At 50.9% G+C, this 17,072-nt stretch overlaps 1 protein-coding gene across 1 annotated transcript in view; it reads right to left on the bottom strand.

Moving 5' to 3' along the window:
* PTGS1 (prostaglandin-endoperoxide synthase 1) overlaps nucleotides 1–17,072 on the bottom strand; it is a 37,851-nt gene that overhangs the window by 5,849 nt on the left and 14,930 nt on the right. Inside the window, exons 3-8 of the mRNA XM_030536014.1 lie at nucleotides 8,941–9,057; nucleotides 7,438–7,578; nucleotides 5,065–5,208; nucleotides 3,205–3,386; nucleotides 2,525–2,608; nucleotides 1,538–1,784 (exon numbers count right to left, since the gene is read on the bottom strand). Coding sequence (XP_030391874.1) covers nucleotides 1,538–1,784; nucleotides 2,525–2,608; nucleotides 3,205–3,386; nucleotides 5,065–5,208; nucleotides 7,438–7,578; nucleotides 8,941–9,057 — 915 coding nt within the window. The remainder of the gene's footprint in view (nucleotides 1–1,537; nucleotides 1,785–2,524; nucleotides 2,609–3,204; nucleotides 3,387–5,064; nucleotides 5,209–7,437; nucleotides 7,579–8,940; nucleotides 9,058–17,072) is intronic.

Raw genomic sequence — 17,072 nt, 5'->3', positions numbered from 1 at the left:
GAGCAGCTCAAGGGGTCCCCCTACTTGCTTATAATCATGTATGCGGCGGGGGGGGGGCAAAATATTCCTGCTTAGGGCCCCCAGTGGGCTAGCACCATCTCTGGAGAGAACATCACCATGGGTGCTCTGGTGATAGGCATGGAAAGGGGTGTGATAGGGTTAAACATCCAGTGTGTTGTACTGGATCTGCCTTCATATGTCCCATAAAATAATCCCCAGGAGGTTCCTCGATCACGTGTGACCTCTTGGCTTGTCTGACTTCTATTAGCCTCCTAGGAAGGCAGGTATAAGCCAGGAGTGTCACTGCAGTTGAGGGGCAGCGGTGTACACCTGGAATACATGAGCCTTTCTGTGGGTAACTATGGACCTAGGATGGTGTCTTGGTGCTCACACGCCCAGTGATCTCCCTTTAGATCAATTCGTCTACCAGGCCAGCCTCTGCCCAACACTGCTGCTGTGTTATGAGGCCCAATAACTAGCCTCATGCTGAACAGCTGGGGTGAATGATCACCAAGGTGAGTGGGACAGGAAGATAGCCAAAGGGTGCTGGTTAAGGTGCCACAGGGGTATAATCTGGATAATGAGTAGAAGTTAACTAAAGGAAAACATAGGCTGAAAAACAAGGCAGTGCCCCAATAGTGAGATCTATGGGGATGTGGAATGGTCTCGGGGGTCAGAGAAACTCATAGGGCAGTTAATTGACAGGACAAAGCTCTGGGTATCACAGAGTCCCTGGCCGATGCTCTGGAACTGCTCCCCACCAAGCCAGTCAGGACTCTGGGGAGCCTCCTCTCCCTTGGAGCAGACTTGTTCAGGGCAAGAAGCGCACACGTCTTCACCTCCTAGGTCTCTCCTTGGAGCATTCAGCATCCTCTGCCCCTCTGTGTGCTTCCCACAGCGAGCCTTCCCCAGCGGGGTCCTGGGGAAGCCACTGGGTCCTGCACCCCCACTTTGCAGTCAGACGTGACTGACTCTCAGCCAGCCAGTAAAACAGAGGTTTATTCGATGACAGGAACAGGGTCTAAAACAGAGCTTGTAGATACAGCGAACCGGACCCCTTGGCCGGGTCCATTCTGGGGGGCAGTGAGCCAGACCCCTCACATTTGCACTTCACTCCTCGTCCCCAGCCAGCTCCAGACTCACAACCCCTCCCAGCCCCTCCTCTCTGCTCAGTTCCTTTCCCGGGCCAGGAGGTCACCTGACCTGTTTGTCTCCAACACCTTGAGTTGGCACCTTTGCAGAGGAGGGGCCAGGCATTTAGGTGCACTAGCCCCTTCCTCTGCAGCAATCACACACTCTTATTCCACCACCTAGATATTAAGAACTGCATAGGGGACACTGAGGCACCAACACAGTATTCAGAGAAAACATTAAGAACATTCCCAGTTCGTCACACTGGGGCACAGGGAATTATCCTGCATTGGAGAAAGGACTGGATGGCACTGAATACATGTTGTGTTAAATCATACCCAGTGACATCCCCCAGCCCCCCAGTGCCCTGCTCTCTCCAGGGCCCACATCCTCCCCCCGCTCTCACCGATGAGGATGAGGCGGGCTGTCTGGAAGAGCTGCTCATCACTCCACGTTGGATGGTCCTGCTTCAGCACGTCGCAGACTCGGTTGTGCTCGCGAAGCCAGATGGTCGCATACATCATGAGCCCCGGCAGCAGGCCAAACATCTCCTGGCCCACAGCCAGCTGCTTCTCCTTGGGGGTGCCGGGGGGGTAGATCATGTGAACTGGAGCATCGAGGACCGTGGGTGGATACACCTCTCCATCCACTACCTTGGGGAGACAAGAGCAGGCTGGCATCAAGAAAAGGAATGGAGACAACTGCCCTGGCCAGCCACTGGGTAGCCAGTAGATCCCCGTGCTCCAGCACTGCCCGCCTCAGCTGGCTTCTGATCAGTGTTAACACCACCTCCCTATGTGGGCGCCTGGGCCTGGGCTCTGGTCTAAAAGGGACTCGCTTTGCAGCAGGGGCAGCCGCTGCCAAAACCCTGGAGTCTTTCTTCCCTGTCCAGAGCTGAAAAGGGGCTGAAGGTGGTGTCTAAGGCTTAGCTGTGCTTTGGAGATGAGCAGGAGGAAGCTCCCAGGTGTGCTGTCCCTGCTGGCTCAGAGAAGGTGCAGGCAGCCTACAGCTCAGTGAATGCTGCTAGGAGAGTGTCTCCCATTGACCTTGCCGCGGAGGGCTCTGCAGGGCACACTGCTGTATCAGGCTGATAGGGCTTCTCAGACATTGCTCTGCAAGTGACTGTGGATGGGGAATGTTTCCAAAAGCTCCTGTGTGACTGAGGAGCCTTCAACTCTCTGGTTTCTAATGAGCCGTGGTCTAGATGTGCCTGCATTCCTGTTGAGGAAGGGACCGAGGCTCCTCAGTCACTCAAACGTGGTAGCAGATTTCCCCTGCAATGGCCTTGGGAGGAAGCCAGATGTGGGCAGTGACATGGCCAGGTGTGGAGAGAGGTGCTGACTGAGAACACAACATGGGTGGTTGGGGGGCCCTGGGCTGAGAGCTACAATACCTGGTATTTGAGCTTCCCGTCTGTGAAGTTCCGCAGCTGGTGCTGACGTTCCAGATTGTCCCCATACAGGTGCCCGAGATCCACCTGCAGAGAGAGGCCAGCATTACCTGCTGTGCACACAGCTTGTGCAGACAAGCTGGCCAGTCAGCTGACCCTGTGCCCCCCCAGCAGCAGGACTAGAGAGCAGGCCACAGCCTTTGGCAGGGACCCAGGCAGCTGGGAGGCCTGGCTGAGAGGGCAAGCGATTCACTCATCTGTGATACAGCCATGCCACGAGCACCAGCAATCCCCGCCCACGGCAGTCTGATATTCCAAGCAGCCTTAGGGGCTGGGGGCTATTGGATGGGTTGGGGAGGGTGAGAGCCCTGCAGCCTGGAGGTCTCTGCTTCTTCCAGGACGGGCTTCCCTACATGGCTCTGTCCTGGTAGGCACCTCTGCCTCCGGTCCCCTCTCCCGCTCTCCCCCCTCTCTGTCTGAATGTGCTCCTGCACTCCCCCCTTCCCAGGACATGAACCCCAGCTGCTCTGAGCCTCGGATGCAGGAGCTGGATTGTGGGTAGCACTGGCGGTGACATCACACAGCTGCAAGTGTCTCTTCTGTTCAGGCTGCTGGAGCAGCCAGCTCCACGGTGAGCCCCCGGTGAGGCATGGGCCAGCTCCATGGGAGGCTCTTCTCCTTACCCCATGGCCCAGGGCCTTGGTGAAGCCATGCCCCATCTTCCCGGATGTCTTGAAGAACTGGTGAGTGAAGTGCTGTGCGAAGAAGGCAAACATCAGGTTGGTCCCACGGGGGTCCCCTAGGAACTGCTGCCGGCGCAGAAACCTCTCTGCAAAGAGCTGAGGGTCAGGGAGCTGCTTTTTCCCTGCAAAGGAAGGAAACAAACCCAAGTTGGGAGCTGTCAGTGTGTCCAGCCAGTGGGGTCTCCAGATGCCTTACAACTCAGAGCAACTCAGCCGTAACCCCTGGCGCTGGGGAGGAGTCTCAGGGAGAAGAGGGGTGTCTCTACCCTTGGCTCAGAGGGCCAGGAAGCCACAGCAGCTCTGCCATCCCGTTACTTATTTGCAGAAGTCAGCGCCTGTCAGGAGCAACTATCAGGGTGTCAGATGGGGATTGCTTCAGCTGTCACCCATTAAAGTCAGTGGGAGACACTTGTCTAAATAATGATCTATCTCAGCATCTCCAGAGCACAATCGTCAAAGCACCAGTTCTCTGCACAGGGGTTATTTGGCTCAGAGGTTTTCACGTGTCCCTTGGATAGCTGGACAGGAATTATCAGCAGCAAGCAGCCCGCTCCCAGTGGAGACCCAAAGACGTAACCTACCCAGGTGTTCACTCTGACCGCAGCCTGGCATGTTCGCTCATCCCGCTGGCTGTGAGGAACTTGCTGGGCCTGCTAGTCCATTAGCAAAGTAACGCTCTGATTGAGCTCCAGGTGTTTCAAAGGCTGGAGTAGGGCCTTTGCTTTCCTCTGAGGGTTTCAACCCTGTCTGGGGTCCTTGGAGAGGATGAGGTTAACGGGAGGGAGGAATGCGGCTATTAGCAGCTTGCTGCCAATTTAGCTGACCATGAATAAGGACTGCTCTACCCTAAGGGACTGCATTCCAGACGTGGCAGGCGCCAGTTTAAACCCCCAGAGTGGCTGGTGTTACCTAGCGCTCCTGCCATGGGTCCCACACAGACGACAATCCCCCAGGCTCTGCTCTCCTGAAAGATGCCCACTGACAGTGCTGGAGACTTGAGGGCCGCTGGGAACCCACAGCGCAGGCACAGCACAAGCAGTGACAGGACAGGGCGGACCCCACAGTACCTCAGCCTGGTGCCGTTTGAGGAGGGTGTTCGTCCCCCAGAGCCTGTTGCTGAACTCCCAGAGGATGGGTCAGCCGCACCCTCGGTAATGGCTGATGGGAATGGAGCCTTCGCACTCATTGCCTCAGAACCTCTCCCTGAGAGGAGTCTGTATTGGTGAGTATCAGACTGCCTGGATTTGAACCAGGGTTGAAGGACTCTGCAGCCCCCTTCCTAGGGTGGGCGCTCTCAGGCCCTTGGGGGAGGGGGCGGAATTCCAGTCACTCTCCTCGTCATTAGGGGATCATTGACCCTCGGCCCCTCTTGCCCTCTGGGGCTGGGAGTAGGGGTTCGGTGCCAGGCTCCAGACTGCAGGAGTCACGCTAGTTAACTCCCCTGGGCGTGCAGTGTGAGCCTACGCTCCAAGGGGCTGCAGGGGGCAGGGATGCTTGGTGTGCTGGACTGGCTTGTGGGGACAGCACTTCCCTCAGATGGGTCCCAGGACTGGCTGTGATTTTTAGTAGCTGTTCTTCCATTACAGTGAAACTCCAGGAAGGAGAGGGAGCTAAGGGCCCCTCAAGGTGCCAGGGCCAGCATCCTGAGCAATAGGCACAGCCAGAGCAGCTGGCAGGGATGACGGGACTGGGATTGAGAAAGCATCACACGGGCATCACTGCAAAACAAAGCGCCAGGAGACTCCAGCACCCAGGTTTGCAGACATCCTGAGCATGGTCTTTGCTGAGACAGGCACTTACCGCTGGTTCCCATAGGAGTCGGACAGTCATCAGGTACAGGTGGAAGGACCCGGGTGAAATAGCTTACGTTGGAATAGGCTTCCCAGCTGATATATCCATATGCTGAGTTATACGTGGGGGGGCTTGGGATCAGATTGGCCCGGACTGAAAGGAGAGGGAAGAAAGTCACCTGCAGCTAGGCAATCCTAACACAGATGTGTTCATTCTGCTCTGGGCGGTTCCCATGTGTACCTGTCCCTGGAGCAGCACCAGGACGACAGGGCCTGGCTAGCGGTGGCACTCCATACACACAGAACAGGGTGGAGCGGTGGGAAATAGTGGGACACAGGCAGGAGGGGGAGACACTGCAGGGATATGCATGGGTTTGTTTTCTTGTGAAGCCTTTGCAGAGGGAATGCAGGTTCCTGAACTCGGATACAAGCAGGTAGGTAAAAGGGGAACTGATCTGTGAGCATCTTCCTTTGAAAATGTAAATATCGTTTCTGTCCCTGATCTGGAGTTGAGCAACCTTCACAAAAGTTTTGCTGTTCTCCTTTAACTAGCGACTCAACTATTTGTTTCAAATGAACACACAATTGCAGAGGTTCATTGTGGCTAGTGAACCATTGATTTAATATTTACTGCTGGTGATGTGCATCAGCAGAGCAGCCTGTGTGTGGGGAGCCCAGGGCTAGGATAGCAGGGAGGTGGTGGGTTGGGATCGAGGGGTATCAGCAGAGCTCTGTGTACGGGATGAGGCACAGCACCTGTTTGTGCTACACCTGTCTCAAGTCAGTACTCTCACTTCCTTCTCAGGGACCCTCAACTGAATCATTAACAAAAGGAAGAAAAGAAAAAGGTTCTGTGCTGAGCCTTGCTCTGCTTTGGGTGGGTTGTGTTCTGCTATTGGGAGTTTGTCTCTCTTCCCTGATCTTTTACGCTTAGCGTTTAAAATGCCTTGATTCCCCCTCAGGGATGCAAAGTGAGAAGTTATATTATTCTCTCTGCTTCTTGTTCTAAGTGGATTCCTTGATGAATCACACTGTGTTTGAGAAAAATATCCCATTAGAGATGGCAACAGAGCCAGAGACCTGTCCTGCTGCATAGCTCCAAGGAGCTGAACCCAAATAGTTATGCAAGATGATAAACTTTGCGGCATGAGTGAGTAGAGGGTTTATGGTTGGCTGGGACAATTCTCCCGGTGCTAGCTGTCCCTGCTGCCAGAACACCACAGGCAGTTGGCCATGCTGATTACGTGCCTTTCTGAACAGGGAGAGCTGCACATTGTAAACCTTTTAATGTTGTTGGGTTTTTTTCTATTAACTTTTTGAAGTGCCTTTACAGAAACAACAAACATACTATACGAAACTTCTATCAGAACTTAAAATTTAAATAAATTATTTGTATTATGTAGATTACCACACTTTTTTTTATAAACTTGTTTATAAAAATCCAACTAAAGTAAAATTACTAAGATAAGATAAAGAGCAGAAACCAGGTTCAGAGGAGGGGGATAGAAATGGGGGAGATGGGGAAATGAGAAGAGAGAGAGGGCCCATGGATTTAATAGAATTATTCACATACTTTCAACAGAGCATCCCATAGCACTGAGAAGTTTCCTGGGGTCTCTCTGCTTTGTTATATAAGGCTTTCCATGCTGGCCAAGCAGACAGTGTCCATGCTGCAGTCAATTGCTGGTCGATTTTTAGATTGTTAAAAGACTAGTACTGCAAAAATGGCAATTATTTGTGCTCTGCTGAGCCAATCTCTTCAGATTTATTCAGCTTCCAATGAATATCAGTTAGGTTTAAAATAACATGTTTAGCTTGTAACACAATTTTATTTGATAGGAAAAAAATTAACTCTACAATTCAATTCTGACCAAAATATGTGAGTAGGAGCCTTTCCAGAGCATATGGGGTAAGTTAGCACCCGCTGAATCACAGTGCCGATATTCGTCTGACAATTAATTTGATTGTGAAGCTTACCCATGGCCCCCCTGCTAAGCCAGGCTTGGGTTCTCCCCACACGGCTCTGCTGATGTCACAGCGAGTCACTGGCAGACCAGGGAACAGAATAGATGAGTCCTGAGTCCCAGTCCCCTCTCCAGCCCCTAGACCTCACTCCTCCCCCAGAGCTGTGGCTGGAACTCGGGAGTTCTGCCTCAGTTCCTGCTACTCCACCCACTGGACACACTGCCTTATTCTGCAAGGGCAAATGGATTATGTCTGCTTTACGAAAACACGAGAACAAGAAAAATAGCCTGACTGGAGCAGCAGGTGTACAGAGAGATCTCAGCAGTGCCCTGAGAGTGAAGACACACTTTGAACCCCAGTGGCCAAAGCCAAGGGTGGACTTTAAATTAAACATTCCTACCAAAGAGCCTAGCCTCACCTGTTAGCACCAGTCTCATCAGCGTGTCCCTAACGAAGGTGTTATTGATGATGTTCCAAAGCCACTTGAAGTGAGTCAGGATGAAGTGATAGAAGGCCGGGCTTGGCTTTATCATAACGTGGAGTCGTGTCCAAAACTCAGCTGGGAGGAAACAGCAAATTGCTTTACATTAACACTTTCCTTTCTAGTGACAGCTGCTAAATGGCCAATCAGCTCTCAGCTGCTGTTGGATAACCAAGTCCTGCTGGCACCAGCACGCGGTCAGCCAGTAAGAGCATATGCTTATGGAACAATGCTCTGAACTTGTGTTCCAGTGTCTGAGTGCCTTGCCACTCAGTGTGGCTCTGGAAGAGCCCTATGGGCAGCGTTTTGAGCTGAGATTAGCTCCAGCCCCCTACGTGTGTGTCATAAACAGATAGTAAGAGTTAATGGAACAGAAGTACTTCATATCTCTTTTAACTGTAAAGGGTTAACAAGATCAGTGAGCCTGGCTGTCACCTGACCAGAGGACCAATCAGGGGACAGGATACTTTCAAATCTTGAGGGAGGGAAGGCTTTGTGTGTGCTGTTAGTTTTTGGTTATTGTTCTCTCTGGGTTCTGAGAGTGACCAGACGTGCAACTAGGTTTCTCTCCAATCTCTCTGATACAGTCTCTCATATGTCCAGAATAGTAAGTACTAGGTAGATAAAGCGAGTTAGGCTTATGTTTGTTTTCTTTATTTGCAAATGTGTATTTGGCTGGAAGGAGTTCAAATTTGTATTTTGCTGAAAGGATTTTAATTTGTACTTGTATACTTAGGCTGGGAGGGTATTCCCAGTGTGTATAGCTGAAAAGACCCTGTAACATATTCCATCTTAAATTTACAAAGATAACTTTTACTGTTTTTTCCTTTCTTTAATTAAAAGCTTTTCTTGTTTTAAGAACCTGATTGTTTTTTTATTCTGGTGAGACCCCAGGGGACTGGGTCTGGATTCACTAGGGAATTGGTGGGGGGAGAGGGAAGGGGGAGAGAGAGGTTAATTTCTCTCTGTGTTAGGATTACTTTCTCACTCAGGGAGAGTCTGGGAGGGAGACAGAGAAGGAGGGGGGAAGGTGAATTTTCCTCTCTGTTTTGTGATTCAAGGAGTTTGAATCACAGTGACCTTTCAGGGTAACCCAGGGAGGGGAAGCCTGGGAGAGGCAACAGTGAGGGAAAGGGTTTACTTTCCTTGTGTTAAGATCCAGAGGGTCTGGATCTTGGGGGTCCCTGGGCAAGGTCTTGGGGGGACCAGAGTGTACCCAGCACTGGAATTCCTGGTTGGTGGCAGCGCTACGGGTACTAAGCTGGTAATTGAGCTTAGAGGAATTCATGCTGGTACCCCATCTTTTGGACGCTAAGGTTCAGAGTGGGGGTTTATACCATGACAATGTGTAGTTGAATTAAGCCTCTTGCAGAAGCCTGTTGTTTTTCTAGCTTGCCCCCAGACTTTCACCCTAAAGGCAGAGAGGGAGGGTGAACTTACGTAAAGTGCAGTTAATGCCAAAGTAACCGGTCCGGGTGCAGTCGCATTTGTAGCTTTCCCTGCCGACCCTCATGCACACCCCTTTGTTCTGACATGGGTAATAGCAGCATGGATTCACTAGGGGAAGAGAGAGAGTTTCATTGTTAACCCATGGACATCACTTGATTTGTCAGCTCCTCGGTCACCATGGAGTGACATTTGCCCATGAGCAGAGAACCAGCTTGAGGTACCACTGAAGTCCCGCTTCAGCCCAGTGGCACCTTGACCCAGGTGCTTAGCTGCGAATACCAGTCACTGCAGAGATCCCAACCAGGACATTCCTGGAAAGCACAGGTGGAGTGAGGAATCCAATTAAAGGCCACCAGGCTGCAGAGTGAGGTAAGCAGCATTTGCCCTACAATAGTCAGTGCATGATCATGCATTCGTGGGCGGAGGAAGAGAAATGTACGTTGGCTGGAGTTGGATTGTTACTTGATGGGTCAAGCAAGGCAGGGAGAAAAGGAGCTCCCCCACTACCTGCATATAATGCCCAGTACTTTGCTTTCAGCTGTTTCTCTTAAGCCCCCTGGAGGTTTTAAAGTTTTGTGCCTGTAAAGCAGATTTTATTATGATTCACTGTACTAGCGTGGCAGAAATATGTACAGGGAGGAGCAAAGTCCTGAACTAGCTGATATCAGCACCACGTCCTTACAGAGGCATGCTAAGTATGTGTGCCCAGATTCCTTCTGCCTGCCTGAAAGGGGCAGTCTGGGTGCAATGGTTCCACCTCTCCTTTGCTGTTTGCCATGCTATGTGGAATCACTGTCCAGTTGAAATAGGAGGCATTTATTAAAGGAAATGGTTACAGCTACAAACAAGCTTCCACACAGCTTGAGTCCAGCCTGGCCCCCTTTGTTTACCAGGGGCCACACCCTGTCTAAAGCTCTATCTAGCACACCGTGATCTCTAGTGGTTGAGTGATCTAACTGTAAGGTCACATATTATGCTCCCAGTGTCTGGTCCGCTGTGTGATCAGGCCAGCCCTCTAGGTTATCATGCCAAGGGAATTAATTAGCCTAAAATATCTTGTTAGCAGAAACACCAGAAGCTGCAGCTCTCCAGCACCTCTTCCTTATTATGAATGGATGGAAGTGGCTACTTGTTGGGTTGTTTCTCCAATCTCCATCCCCTGGGCAGGGTAACTTCCTTTGAAACAGGAGGCTTAGTCACATGTCATGATGTCTGGAGGCTGGAGATAAGTGAGCCAGCGCTCCCCAGAATATCCTGGACCCACACAGAATCACAACGGCTAAAGGATGTTCATTGAAAATTTACCCACAGCAAGTCACTCCAGGGGTGATGTGACAGCAGGGAATGAGGTCAGAGGAGACCCATACCCTGCTGCAACCTCCTGTGGTCTGGCAGATAGCCTCATGTCAGCCCAGGGGCCGTTTTTACATTTTCTTTTTCATTCTTCACAGCAATTTGTCCTGCCCCAAGTAGGCAGCAGGATGCTGCAGCGTTGTGAGGGGAAGATCAATGGCTAGAACCAACATTCTGCATCATGGCTAGAGCCAATGTTGTGCATCAATGGACTCTCAGGTTTCTGCCTGAGAGCACAGCTCAGAGCTGGGAAAAGGCATGATAGTTTCCTGTGTCTTCATAGAATGTGAGTTGGAAGGGACCTCAGGAGGTCATCTAACCCAATCCCCTGCTCAGAGCAGGGCCAATCCCCAGACAGATTTTTACCCCAGTTCCCTAAATGGCCCCCTCAGGGATTGAACTCACAACCCTGAGTTTAGCAGGCCAATGCTCAAACCACAGAGTTATCCCTCCCCACATGAATGCTCTATGCAAAGAGTTTTGACTTAATCTGCCCATGTGCTAATGAGCTCCCAGGAAACCAGGCTAAAGGGAATGAGAGACACAATACAGGGCCTATGCTCTGCTCCCAATCATAAGAACTTCTGCAGCTCCCAGCTTGTGCATGGGAGGCTTTTTGGGGACTGCAGTATCCTCCGTGTAAAGCTGGCGAGCGGCAGAGAAGCAGGGACTGGGCCACAGGAACTGCAATGGGGTTTGCTGTGCATGCACAGACTTGGGCACGGTCAGGACTCGGAGCTCTGGGTTATTAACCAAATCTGCCCTGGGCTGAAGTAATATCCTCACTGCCCTGTAAAATCAAAGCACAGGAAAGGAATGTGAAGTGCAGTCTGAGACGCTGCTGAACTGCGGACACTGTTACCATCCCCCTGTGGGGCCAGACACACCCAAGGACTTCAGGGGGCTTTGCTTTCAAGGCATCTTGCATCCCCCCACTCATTGCTTCCCTGGGGAGGTTTTGTATCAATTCTGACATTGATACTGAGCACATGCCCAGCGCTGGAGCTATTAAGGGGCTAGTGCACTTCCTCAGGGGCCATTAAACCCGTAGTAGTGATTGGCGTCCTCCCACTTTGACTAATGGATCCTTCTGGCATTCTCATTTCATGGAGAAACTGAGGCAAAGAGCTGGGAGGTGACTTGTCTAGGGCTGCACAGGGAGTCGGGGCCTGAACTGGGATTAGTGCCAGGAAGATTTGGACTTGCTCAGCGTGTCTCAGGATCATCATGTCAAAGCTGCACTCTGCCCAAGGGTGCAGCAGTCCATCGTCCTTGTGACCAGGGCCGGCTCCAGGTTTTCTGCCATCTCAAGCGGCCAAAAAGAGAAAAGCCACGATTACACTGCTACACTCTTCGGCGGCAATTCGGCAGCAGGTCCTTCGCTCTGAGAGGGACTGAGGGACCTGCCGCTGACGTGCCACCCCAATCACCTGCTTCTTTAGCTGGTGCCTGGAGCCAGCCTGCTTGTCACCCTCAGCCAGTGGTGTGGCCAGCTTCTGAGCTGGGATGGGTGCAAGGGTGACTGGGAAGCTACAAGCAGGAGCTGGTTCCAGCTAGAGAGAGACTCCCCTAGGGATAGAATTGTTGCATAAATGAAAAGCTTCCTCCCTGGATGCAGAAACCCTCTTTAAGACAATGTGCCACGTTTTGCAACCGCAGGACCCTGCATTGCACAGCCTTGTCTTCAGCAGCATAAACCGGGCAGGGGAATGCCTGGCTGTGGAGGCAGTACCCCTACACTGCTAGGGCACCTCGCGTCCTAGGTGTGAAACCAGCCTGTCTGATGTCTGTTGGGGGACCTCGGTGGAAGAAGTTGGTAAATCCCTGTTCATCTGCCCATGCAGGACAAAGACAGCTGCAAGCTTCTTTATCAATCGCTTTTATAGCAGCATAAATTTGCAAACATAGACAGGCCACATTCTCTGCAATCTACGCTGGACAAACAAGGACACAGCAAAGGATAAAGATTTGAGAGGAAGTAGCCAGAGAGTGGATGGGTGATGGGGAGAGGGAAGAGGGGAGTTGGAAGGGTTAATTGCTCAATCCAGTCAGCTCTGACTGTTGCGTGCAAGCGTGCTCCACCGCAGCCTCCTCCTGAATGTGTCAATGCGTGGGTGGAATTACTAACGAGTCCCGAGCCACTGGAGACCTTAAACAAATCAAATGACTTGAAGAACAGGGGTACTGTTGTCAAAGGGGCGTTTGAGAGGCTATATCAGTTGTCTGATTCCTGGAGACACTTTGGCAGGTGGTGGTTGCTTAGACAATAATAATGGAGAGAGGTGAGAACAGCACATGGAAATTTGGTTAAGGATTTTCAAGGCAAATTAGCTCTGCGAGCTCCTTGTCCCAGCGAGGAAAGGCTAAATGCTGATTTTTTTTTTTCCAGGAGACAGTAGTGGAGACTGGAGAGGAAGCAATTTCTGGAAGAAAGAACAGGAGTTCTTGTGGTACCTTAGAGACTAGCAAATTTATTTGAGCATGAGCTTTCATGCGCTACAGCCCACTTCATCGGATGCATGCAGTGGAAAATACAATAGGAAGATATATATTGTGACAAAGTTCCTCCTCTACCTTGGTGGGTTCTGCGCTTATTTGGCAGGTTTGCTCACCTCAGTGATCTTCCCCACAGTCTGGGTCAACTTCTCCTGTGTCTGATCAGGAGTTGGGAGGTTTGGGGGGAACCTGGGCCCGCCCTCTACTCCGGGTTCCAGCCCAGGGCCCTGTGAATTGCAGCTGTCTACAGTGCCTCCTGTAACAGCTGCATGACAGCTACAACACCGTGGGCTACTTCCCCATGGCCTCCTCCAAACACCTTCTTTATCCTCACCACAGGACCTTCCTCCTGGTGTCTGATAATGCCTGTACTCCTCAGTCCTCCTGCAGCACACCCACACCCATCCCCTCTCCCTCTCAGCTCCTTGCGCCTCTTGCTCCCAGCTCCTCACACACGCTTCCTCTCCTCTGGCTCTCCCCTCCCTGACTGGAGTGAGCTCCTTTTTAAACCCAGGTGCCCTGATTAGCCTGCCTTGATTGGCTGCAGGTGATCTAATCAGCCTGTTTGCCTTAATTGGTTCTAGCAGGTTCCTGATTACTCCAGTGCAGCCCCTGCTCTGGTCACTCAGGGAACAGAAAACTACTCAGCCAGTGACCAGTATATTTGCCCTCTACCAGACTCCTGTACCCCACTGGCCTGGGTCTGTCACAATATATACACAGAGAACATGGAACAATGGGTGTTACTGGAAGGTTTCCCTTTTTTTGAGTAATTCAGCTCTAGACAAACCTGCTTCAGTTAAGACCTCCAGACAGACAGTTGAGACATGATACAAACAGCCTTTGGAATCACAGACCTCTTGTGATCATCCCTTTCCTCAAGGACAGGCCATGATTGGGGTGATACTGGTGAAGGGTGCTGTGTTAACAATTGCTAGGTCTCTCCTTGGTTGCAAGCACAGATCCGTTTTTCCCTTTCCCCAGTAACACTGGGTCAAGTGTTAGAATTATCTGAAGCCCCAAAGAGAAACCAATCCAAATCTCAGCTGTCCCTTAGCAGAAGTTCATCTCATTCCTGCACTCAGTGGTAACGCGACAGTTCTTGATTGTCAGACTCAATGAGAAACCCATTTGGGGAACAGAGATGTGAGACCCTCCGCCCCTGCAGTGCTTGTAAGGGATCATTGTCTCTCAGCTGCTGTACCTCCCTGGGGGTCCACTGAAGCTAACAGAATTCTGCCAGTCTGTACCCACTGAGCAACTGGCCTGGAAAGATCAGGGCTGTGAATGTCCACAACAAAAGCATCTGCTTCTCCTTCCATCCCTCTTGCCGAGGGCGAGATCTCCAAAGGTGCAGGGGGCAGGTAGGCGCCTGTCCCCTACTGAAAGTCAGTGGGAGCTGGGAGCCCAACCCTCCTTGGAAATGACCCCTAAAGCCTGGCAGCAGCCACTTGGATGACAATCGTTCATCACATGTTTCCTGTGAACAGCGGTTATAACACTGCACTATAGTTCTCCCCTCTGACTGAGCACCCCCAAGCTCAGAGCTGTCACCTTTATCCTGGGCTTCTACCTCATCCCAAGCAAAGTTCCTCAGAAGCGATAACGTTGGGGTACAGTAAACTCCCAAGGGCCAGGAAGTGTAGTGGTTGGATTAGAATAAAAACAGCCAGAAAGAAGAGCTGTTCCAACTTTCCCATGTCTGGGAGGATGTTTTAACTGCAGGCATGGTGGAGTGACTCCAAGCCTATGTAAACAGTCTTTGTTCATAAACAGTGGACGTCTTAAAGGGGCTCTCCAAGGCAAAGGCTGAATATTTCTGCTACTCTTTGGATTGCTCCGGATTACTCCACATCTGGTGGTAGACAATGAACTGGAAACAAATGTGACCCCTGTTTAAACACTAACCCCGCAACCAAACGGTGATGTCACTGAGGGGCCTTTGCACAGTCCTGCAGCAGCTTGTGTAGAGAGCACGTCCTAAGGCAGAGCAGCGAAAAAACCCAGGATGGCACTGTCCTTAGCCACTGGGGTTTGCCAAATCTCCCCTTTCCACACGGCATGATCACAGAGCAGTATCACGTTCACTGAGTCACCTCGGCTTCAGACCTGTTGGAGTTGGCAGCCAAAGAAAGAATAGCTTATCGTGGCCATGGAGAACAATATCTGAAGAAATTTGGACCCTGTTTCTAGACACGTTTGGATCAAAAATTTTGAGTTGGTTCAAAGAATGCCAGATCTCCGTTCCACCCAACACTCCTCTTTTTCTTTCTCCTCCAATCCTCTTTCCCTGTTCATCTGTCTTTTCCTGTTTTATCACTGTTCCTCCCAGCCTAACATGTTATGTCTGTGCAGTAGCAGCTGGTTTTATGTTGTCTGTTCTCGCAGCTTAAACACGTCATAAAGCTGTGTGATCGTACAATTGGACTGGAGGGCCCGTGAGGCATCCTAGTATTGGGAAATATAGACATGCTGTAAGCCAGTCACCTTTTTGTGATGTTCACCATCTGTTTCTCTATGAAAATTAGTTTAGCCAGCACCAGCGACACGTGACTGGGTCAAATTACTACAGACAAAGAGGGCCTGATTCACGTTTGCTCTGAGGCCCCTTTCTGCTGCTTCAGTCCCATAAGGAAGCCTTAAACTGTGTGGCAACAGCCCCTGGTGAATACCTGCCCTTTCAGCAGGTTCCTGGCCAGCAGAGAGCTGCTGGGACAGCTCTGTACCCACCCCACTCCCAGCCCTGGCGTAGGAGACGGGTCTGGGATGGGGATAGAGGAAGAGGGAGTAGCCAAAGCACCATGCTTTTCCACACGTCTCCTTTGCTTCTGGTGCAGAGCCACAGGCAGTGCAAGTGTCACTTGGAGCAGGCCTGAGGCAGAACGTTCCCACCCAACCCCTGGCTGCTCCAAGAACACAGGCCAGGAACTGAGAGCTGGGGCCAGAGAGCCTGTGGTCTCTGAAATCAGCCATGGGGACGTGTCAACGATCCGCAAGGCAAACTCAAAAGGCTCTGACAGATTGTTCACCACGATCCATTCACCAGGCATGTCAGGAGGAAGATGAGTACAGGCAAGCTGAGCTCTCCCCCTGGAAAATGGTCTGCTACGCTCATCCCCTGGCACAAGATGAACGAACAGCCCGTGACATTCCGTTCTCCTGTAGGACAATGATGGTCCATTGCCATCTATCATGACACTTGTCCAAGGCTCTCAAAGCCCTCAACAAATGCTGCTTAGTCCTCATGGTGTCCCAGTGTCGGGGCATTACTCACGTTTGTATATGGGGAGATTGGCACAGGGAGGTGCAGTGACTTGTGCACAGTCACATAGGGACAGAGCTCAGAGCAGAGCCCGCATCCTGAGTCCTCATGCTGAGCATTAGACACTATGCTTCATATTCCACCTATAGACACACACAACCTCTATCCCTTGCTGCCCGATGATCTTTTTCCAGCTCCAGCTTTCATTCATTTTGTCTTTACTGGCTCCCAGCTGCCTGGAATTATGGAAAGGCAAACTGCACAAATGTTGGCGGTTGAACGGTACCCACTGCTGTCAGTGGATCCTGATGCCAGTGTTGCCAACTCTTGCAGTGTTTTGTGTTTTACTAAACAAACAAACAAAGAAAGAAAAACCCCAGCTCTTGGAGTCTTGTGACTATGAGAGAATCTCCGCTTCCATTTACAAAAATGCAAAGTTTCTAGCCCTGATGGTTGTGGAGAAAATCTTGAAAATGTGACACCCCTCCCTGCCCTGCCTGCAAGGCTCAAAACCAACAAAAGGTAAATAAAAGAATAATTTAAAAAATCTTGGAAGTTTTAAGCCAGTATATGATTTGGGGGAGGAGGGGCTGTTTTGTGATTTTTGAACCTCAGGGGCAGGTGATACTGTGACAGTAAAGATAAATGCTAAGTACTTCATATAGGAAGGAAAAATCCAGGGCATGACGGCAAGATGGGGAATAACTGGCTAGGCGGCAATACTGATGAGAAGGATCTGGGAGTTAGAGCGGATCCCAAACTGAATATGAGTCAACGATGTGATGCCATTGAAAAATAGCTAATATTCTGGGGTGTATTAAGAGAAATGTAAGTAAGACTTGGGAGGTAACTGTCCTGCTCTACTCAGCACTGGTGATGGCTCAGCTGGAGCACTGTGTCCAATTCTGGGTGCCACATTTTAGGAAAGATGTGGCCAAATAGGAGAGAGTTTAGAGAGCAACAAAAATTATAAAAGGTTAAGAAAACCTGCCCTGTGGGGGGAGGCTAAAAA

This window comes from Gopherus evgoodei, chromosome 16, assembly GCF_007399415.2.
Source record: "Gopherus evgoodei ecotype Sinaloan lineage chromosome 16, rGopEvg1_v1.p, whole genome shotgun sequence".
In the NCBI taxonomy this organism is placed as follows: Eukaryota; Metazoa; Chordata; order Testudines; family Testudinidae; genus Gopherus; species Gopherus evgoodei.
Note: the sequence above shows the minus strand (reverse complement) of the source record. Positions and strands in the feature narration are given on the sequence as shown.